This window comes from Carica papaya, chromosome 8, assembly GCF_054855325.1.
Source record: "Carica papaya isolate Zhongbai chromosome 8, ASM5485532v1, whole genome shotgun sequence".
Classification (NCBI taxonomy): domain Eukaryota; kingdom Viridiplantae; phylum Streptophyta; class Magnoliopsida; order Brassicales; family Caricaceae; genus Carica; species Carica papaya.
Window position 1 is genome coordinate 7,049,270 of NC_142316.1, and position 8,372 is coordinate 7,057,641.

General features: G+C 35.1%; 1 protein-coding gene across 1 annotated transcript; it reads right to left on the minus strand.

Annotated features, from left to right (window-relative positions):
• Positions 1-161: 161 nt before the first annotated feature.
• LOC110814212 (actin T1-like protein) lies at positions 162-2,988 on the minus strand. The gene is made up of 3 exons (XM_022041605.2): positions 2,742-2,988; positions 489-567; positions 162-373 (listed from the first exon to the last, which is right to left on the minus strand). Exons 1-3 carry the CDS (start codon positions 2,891-2,893, stop codon positions 305-307), a joined length of 300 nt encoding a protein of 99 aa, XP_021897297.1. The 5' UTR covers positions 2,894-2,988; the 3' UTR covers positions 162-304.
• Between the last annotated feature and the right edge of the window lie 5,384 nt (positions 2,989-8,372).

Below are 8,372 nucleotides of genomic sequence, written 5' to 3' on the forward strand. Positions count from 1 at the left end.
TTCAAGCCCTAATAACAATCCGACTGTGCTATTGGTAGAGAAATAGAACCTGCCATAAAATTATCAACTAACCCATCACCTCCTGTTGTTTCTATATTCATTGGTTTTTTTTTTAATCTTTCACAGGATAAGATATTGAATTTCCATCATAAGAAAAAAAATACCAAAAAAGTATTCAATTAATGAAACAGCTTCAAATTCATCAGAACCGAAAAGAGAGGAAGACAGCCAAGAAAGAAAAGGGGAGAATGTAATACTTCTGCGGACAACATTCATAGCATGGACCTTTCTTATGTAGGAGAACCTAAGGGAAGTAGACAGGCCAGTTAAAGTAATACGAGTCTCGGTGGTCCTTGTCCATGTACTCATTCCACTGTTAAAGAGTACAACAAAATAAAGATGAGCATATATTTCTTCCATCTAGCATAACCAAACAGCAAGTAATGGAATAGTACAATTTTGGGATTCAAAAGTTTTAAGCAACAAACCTTGAATTTATATGGCTGGTTCTTTGCCCTTGCCTTCTTCCAGTGATGCTGCTCAAATAACATTGCTTTGTCATGCCAACTGCAAATATAAACTTTACAAACATTAGGTTAAAAAGCAGAATCTATTCCTGCAAAATATAGCAAAGAAGAAGGTACAAGTGCATTCAAGAACGAAAGAGCATTAACTTCCTGGCTTCTCACAACACCAACTATCAGCAAAACTACCAATAAATTTCTCATTGAAATACAAATACTGGCAACCTACAAAATCAAGCTAGGAAGTGGCAACAGCAAGATCTACTTAAATCAAGATATTTTGCTTAGCTGTGAGAAGCGAAAGCAATCTGATTGACCAACATAAATTCTGTATTTTAAATTTAGAATTCATAACTTTAAAAAAAAAAATTGTCACTTTTTTTCAAGATTTCATGGAAGCTCCAACAGGTCCCAGAGCAGGCCTATCTAAATTCAAGTTTAGAACTTTAGGGATGGTAGAAGAAAAATATACAATTGTTAGGGTACATTATAATTGTAACCTTTGAGCTCCGACCCATTTATAGTTGAATCCTAAAAGCATTTCTTTCCATTATAATCTGATCCTCAAATATGCAGTTGTTTGGATTCTTTTCTACAGAATCATGAAAATTAAACAGAGAGTGGAAGTTCTTTATGCATTATCTATATTTTGTTTATTTTTTGGTTTTTAAAACTTTCTATCTAGATCTAGTCTCTAGAGTTACAGCAAGTGCAAATGAAAGTTGATAATACAATCAATTTCTTCCATTTAAATTATAACCATGAAACTTAAAAAAAGAAGACATGCCGACAATAACCATCTTTTTAGATTTTCTTTTCCAAGTTCGCAGTCCTAATTCACATCTAACACAACAAAAAGAGATTTTGTTCTTTCTACAAAATATTTCATTGAAAATCACATATTTGAATAAATTTATAAGTTTATTGGGACACAGTAGTGACATGATTTGTAGTTCAAGGACTAAAATAGTAATTTGTCTAAATTGTTATAATAGATTAACTCCAAGCTGTAAGTTCTGTAAGCTAATTTTGTTCCTTTTAGCATTCCCTGAATGCATAATGAGATGTCTCACATCCAATAAGGAGTAGAGGTACGTCAAAGTAGGGAAATATAGCTCAACAAGTTTCTTAAACTCAACGAGGAGTACCATTTCTGAACTGATAATTAAAGGAACCAAATGGTTCTTCACACATCAGATATCATGTATGTGAAAGTAAAGTATCATGAGGTTCTTCGCACAAGTCCCTTATGTCTTTAGTTATCAAAGCCAAAAAAATTTGCATCTACATTGACATTATTCATTCTACTTTAGCATGTTCCGTCAAGGTTAAACACAGGATTGAACCGAAACATGCATTACATAGCAATAAAAGAAATTCAAATTAAAAAATATTTGAAGGGAAACCCTAGAAATGATAATGAAGTTCAGTAGCTCCATTTGAAAATAATCGGAAGTATTGATGAAAGAAATTTTTGTTCCCTAAAGACAGATAAATTCCCTACAGCTTTTGGTATAAAGCTAGCCAGAGAATGATGCCATGAACTGGGCAGTATACTGATTAATTCACCCACAGTGGTTGCAATACTAACTAAACAAGCATGAGAAAGAAGAGATTGAAAACCTAGCACTTACAGCTGCCCCAATGGGTGTTATTTTCTTCGTTTGAAATATTATTCGACTAGCTTAAGGAAGTATTGGACTGAGTATACACCAGTTACGACTAAATTTTCTCAAGGAAATTATCTTATCAATGACTAGCTAAAAAATAAATCAGTGAAGAAAATGCATCGTCCTAATCAACTCATCATTTATTTCTTTTTCATTATAGTATGACAAACTTATGCATCCTACAAGATATCAAATTGCATTAGTTTCCTATACCCCGGCGAAAATGATCCGCCTGCTTTTATCAATGCTTGCAGGTAAGCAATCTTAAGGAATTAATTAGCATCAATTCTAGAACAGAGCCCCCTTTCTCTGAATAACCATTAAACCAAAAACAATTTATACGTCTATTTACACGAATTACAATGACTCCCCATTAAATAAACTGAATAATACACTGTCACTGACTTGTATTATCAGAAGCGACGACAAAAATTCTTGGCATAAACCAGGTAGAAAAAGATGAGGGAATATATTAAAGCTACCAAGAAGAAACAATTAAGGACACTCAAAACCCTCTTTTAGATTGAACGAGAGAGAAAGGAAATACTTGAATTGATTAGAAAGTTGCCACATGTAGGGATTGATCCATGTAAGAACAGAGAAAGCAGCCGACCCGATCCATATGTTCACGAACCGGTCCGCGTCGGCATGAGGAACTCCTGGGTCGCCCCTGTAAGCGTTTCCAAAGTACTTCTCCATTTTCGATTATGCTCTCTGCTACTCGTGCTCTCTAGTAGCCGCAGGCTTCTCCGTTTGCGGGGATACTGGTTTTATCCCAAAAGCTAAGAGAGAGAAAATCAAGGCGAAACAGAATACGACGCCGTGTGGAATCTCCTTTTTTAATTTAAAGATTAAATAAGAATATAAGAAGAAGAAGAAAATAAAATAAATAAAAGAGAACACTGCACAAATTTTGGTTAAAAATTGAATAAATTAATTTTAGTTGATTTTATGTAAGTTTATTAACTTCTACAGCTCATTAGTTAGTGGTGAGCATCAATTTGTAATTGGACCAAAATCAAAGTGGAACTTGGATTCAGATGAGACCAGATCAAAAAATTTGAGTTTAGTCTTGAAACAAAATGAACTGAAATTTATTTAAAGATTTAATTTTTTACATTTGTTATTTAAATATTTTATTTATATAATATATAATATACAAACTATTATTTATATATTTATTTTAATTTTTAATATTAAAAAATTAAGACTGAACTCATATATAATTGAAATTTCAGTTCAAAAACTTTCCGATTAGGTTCAAACCGAACTTGTCAATCTAATTAATTTTTCAATTTAGATCGGATAATACTTAACTTCTACAATTAGCAAACATGGTAAATATAATTTTTATTTATTTATTTAAAGTCATAAAAGATGCCTAATTCGTCACATGCAAATAAGCATCTAGCCCAAAAATTTAAAAAAAAAAAATGAAAAAAACTATTTAACCATTTAGTCTCACCCAACTCATTTCTATCCAAATCTAAGTTAATTTTCTTAACCAGCTCGATCAACAAATATTTTCCTAAATGTTATAGACGACATTTTAGATGAATTATTTTGTTATTTCATTAAGATTGGGAAAGGTCAAAGAAGAAGACTTATGCTTCTTCCTTGCTTTTAAAAATTGTAAAATAGGGGTAAAAAAAGTATTCAAAAGCAAAAAAACCATAAAAAATTATACATAATTTTTCTGATATGATAAAGTATATCGTAATTCATTAGGAAAACATCAAAAAAAAATCTTTTAGATATACTAATTATGTTAAATCATAAGAAAATATTAAAAGGTAATCTAAAACTGTTTTTTTTTTTATATAAAATAATAAACACCAAAAAAAGTATTGATAAAAAAGAAGTTACAGATAATCAAGTATCCTAAAAAAGAAAAAGAATAGGTCAGTAAACAGAAAATAAATAAATGGTAAGAAGAAAAAAAATCTAATGTAAAGTGCTTAATTGTTAGAAAACGAAACTCTACTTTTGATTGCACTAAGATGAATATGTATTTATGCACATAAATTTTTACTTTTTAATTTTATTTATGCACATGTTTTAATTGTTTATGTTAATCCTATTTATATTTTAAATATAAGAGTGACTAAATATGCATATCAATAGTGGACAACATTTTTATTATTAATTTATTGAGCATTAAGGGTTTAAACGAGAAATGATACTGATGAAATGAAGCATTAACTCAAGTTACGTCATGTCGATTTCAAAATACTTTTTTTATTTTTATTTTACAACACTCCATAAAACAAATAAAAAGATTTTCATTGGACTAAAAATAAGAGGGGAGAAGGAAGAAAGTGAGTTAGTGTGCTAATTCCTCATCCTCAAATTAGTCATTCCGTGGATTATGGTCTTAACGAATAAATAACTGTACGAGTGAAATCTTGATATAATTCGAAAAAGCAAGGAGCAAGTCCCAATCCATAAAATAAGAAAAAAAATATATAAATTTCAAATTTGTAGGATTAAACAAAAAGATTCGCAAATAAAAACACTAATGTGACAACCAATCCATAAATTGTTAAATCTTCTATAAAAGATAGATTTAACAATAAAGTATATCGTATTTTTTCTTCCGCTTCAGATTGGCTCATGATACCGTCAACAGCTTGGCTTACAGCAGTACCACATTACGTGCTTTATACACTAAGAGTGCAACATAATCTACTATTAATGTAAGACTCTTGCTTTTGTGGTTTGTTTTTACCTTTATTTGTCATCCTTTATATTATTTTGGATAGAACATTATTTAAACATAATTTTTTATTACATAATTTCTTGTAATTATTCTATTTGTTTTTGTTATTTAATTTAAGTTGATAGAGGTTGAAACTCAATTATTTTGCATCTTCATTCAAGTAATATAACACAAGAATTATATTATCTTGGCGACTTTGAGGGTTTGATTATAATTCGTGTTAAAAGGAATTCAAGAGTACTTATTCTAATAAATATAAACAATACAAAATAGTAAACACTACTTTTTGAGTGACATATTGTTAGTTTAAGTTATGACTTAATACTATATTCCTTCTTTCATGTGTCTCGTATATGATTAGATGATTCATCTTCTATATAATAAAATAAGTGTAAAATGAATTGGAAAAATATTTTTTGAGAATCACTCTTCCTATGTGAACGAGTTAGAGGTTTTAAATATTTGATATGAATCTTATTGAGGAAATAATAAATATTTAGTTTGAATCTTGGATCTAGATCTATGATCTTATTACATAAACAGTGAATCATAATTTGAGATTAAATATGTAACGGCCCCGGAAATATTAAAATGAAATGAGTATTTAAATATATCAAATGCGGAAGCGAGATCAAAATTTCAGTTAACATCCCTTACACGAAAAACCAAAAACGTACTTAAAATATAAAAGATTAAACTAACTAAGAGAGAAACTCGAAAATAAAACTATGAGATGACTACAGAGTCTCTAGGCATCCCCTTCGTCGTCCTCCTGCGGAACGGGCTCGGGAACCATGTCTTCCTGATCTGAAATGGTTAAATAAGGAGTGAGCTACACTAGCCCAGTAAGAACATCACGATATCTCACCGTCACGGAGGTAAAGGTGGGTAGAAAAATACAAAAAGACCAATGGAGCATAATTTACAATAAACTCGTTTATTAACATGAAAACCTTTACCATCCACTTACCTCGGTGGAATTTATGAAAACAATATAAGAAAAACAATAACATTATCATAATCATTGAATAATATAAGCTGTAAAACATAACACTTATCACGCCTCTTGTAATTCAATCATTGTACAACATATCTTTTTCTCATTTACCAGCCTACTAGTATCCGTGGGGGTCCATAGGGGTTCCGCTACCCGTTAACCTTTAACATTCATAATCAGTTTCCAGGGCCGTCCCCAGACCCCGTCCGGTATGGGCGCCAAAATCATGAACCTCAATACCCCGTCCGGTATGAGGGTGAAACGGGCCGTCCCCATACCCCGTCCGGTATGGGCGCCAAAACCATCAACCTCAATACCCCGTCCGGTATGAGGGTGAAACGGGCCGTCCCCATACCCCGTCCGGTATGGGCGCCAAAACCATCAACCTCAATACCCCGTCCGGTATGAGGGTGAAACGGGCCGTCCCCATACCCCGTCCGGTATGGGCGCCAAAACCATAAGATCTTCATACCCCGTCCGGCATGTGAGACCACAATCCCGGTAGGGTTCCCTACGGACCTGGTCCGTCCACCATCTCCCAGGATATCTAGTTAGGCTGACTCCCATAATACAATTATCAGTCTACACAATCTTTCATTTTCCTTTTCCTCAGTCAGCATCATCAATTCACATACAAACAAGCAAAACAGTAATTCATGCCGAACAGACAACATACAGTATCAGTTTTTCAGTCATTCAACCCATGATTAATAAAAACGTAGTATATGCACACAAATCTGTAAAATGAACACATCAAACCTCATTTTGCATTTAAAGCTGTAAACAGGCTAAATAACAGTAAATCACCAATCACACTAGACTCGGGCTCCATTAGCCACCTTAAGCAATTTCACACATTCGTTAATTCAAGAAATACCGTTTTATCATTTTGAACTTTAATACCGTGATAGGAAATAGGGTGAGGGGTCCTTACTTGTTTTCGGGATCCGAATACGATTCACAGTGCGCCTGCAGGCCGTCCCTAATTTTCCCTGATTTTTTCCCGGGGAACTGAAACACACTAACAGTACCTGCACGTGTTCCAAAAAAAATCCAAATTAGGCCCATGGTCTCTTTCGGCCCAAATCGCAACTCCGGCACGGCGGCTCCGCCGTGCTCCGGCGACGGCGCCGCCGCTGGCGGCGGTAAGTCGCCTCGGGTTGGCTGTTTTCGGCCACACTCGCATTGGTCCTTGTCAGAAAACAACCCTAGGGCCCTCGGTGGGCCAAAAAATCACGGAAAAGCGGAGCTTACCGGCGGCGGCGCTCTCGGGTACGGCGGCTCTCCGGCGAGGTTCGTGTTTTGGTGATTCGGCTACGGTCAACCTGTAGAGAAAAGAATGGTGATCACGGTGATATAAAAATTGCATCGAACGGAGGCCGGGAAGGACCTCGTCGGAGGCAAAAACCGAGAGGGGGCGCGGCGGCGCCGCTGGGTTTCGGCCGCGTATTCCGGCCGTTTGGCTGGGATTTCGGCCTCAATTTGGCCATAGGAGGAATCAGCGGGGAAAAACGAGTCGGGGGTATGAAATTTACCTCGATCGGCGGTCGGAAATTTCCCCGGTGCGGCGGCGGGTGGCGGCGGTCGGCCTCTGGTTCGTCTTCTCCGGCGAGCGGCGGGCAGCTAGGGTTTGTGGTCTGGTGTGGGGGTTCTATTTATAACCCCTTGCCTTTTGATCACAGCCGTTCATTTCGTTTTAATCTGGGCCGTTCGTTTTTTATTGAATCTGGGCCGTCCGATCGCGCGATTGATCTGGGCCGTCGGATCGCACCCACGCGGATCGCCAACGTGGCTGCTTTCGGAGTGACGCGGTCTTGCCACGTGGCAGACTCCGGTTAGCCGGGACTGCTGACGTGGCTGCTGACGTGGCCCCCCCCCCCCCCCCCCCCCCCCCCCCCCCCCTTTTTTTTTTTTTTTTTTTTTTCCCGGGTGCTACAAAATATTTGTTATAAATTTTTAATAAAATTTAGAAGAGAAAAGACCTCTCTTGAATATCTATTATCTTGGATATACAAAGGGAGATTGGGAAAGAAAAATAATAGTCTTCATCACAACCAATAAACTCTCTACAATCTTTAGAGAAATAGCCGTAGTTCTTGTAATCTTGGAATGCAAATTGTAAGGGAAGGGATTTAAGGAAAGAGATCAATTGCTGCTTTTGGGATATCAACTTATGCATGGATAAAGTGAAGAGAAATGTAGTTAATAACATTAAGACACAAATTTTTGCTTTAACTTTTGAATTTTAGAATAAATTGTTCTTAAATTAGTTTATATTATTTTAAAACGTTCAAATTAATTATTATATTATTTGTTTTTGTAATTTTAATTTTTGTGCTTTTAAACAATTTTTGATTTAATCTTTAACTATTAATGCACGCTGATACTTTTAATGGAAGTGATACATGTATTCAAGTTGAACGCATATAATATTTAAATTAAATCAGTATCTATATTAATGC

What these genes read in the sequence shown, in the direction of transcription:
- LOC110814212 (XM_022041605.2), bottom strand. Translation starts at nt 2,893, where the DNA reads ATGGAGAAGTACTTTGGAAACGCTTACAGGGGCGACCCAGGAGTTCCT. An exon ending in CAACTTTCTAATCAATTCAA is followed by an intron (nt 568 to 2,741) that starts GTATTTCCTTTC and finishes TTATATTTGCAG; the next exon opens with TTGGCATGACAAAGCAATGT. An exon ending in ACCAGCCATATAAATTCAAG is followed by an intron (nt 374 to 488) that starts GTTTGTTGCTTA and finishes ACTCTTTAACAG; the next exon opens with TGGAATGAGTACATGGACAA.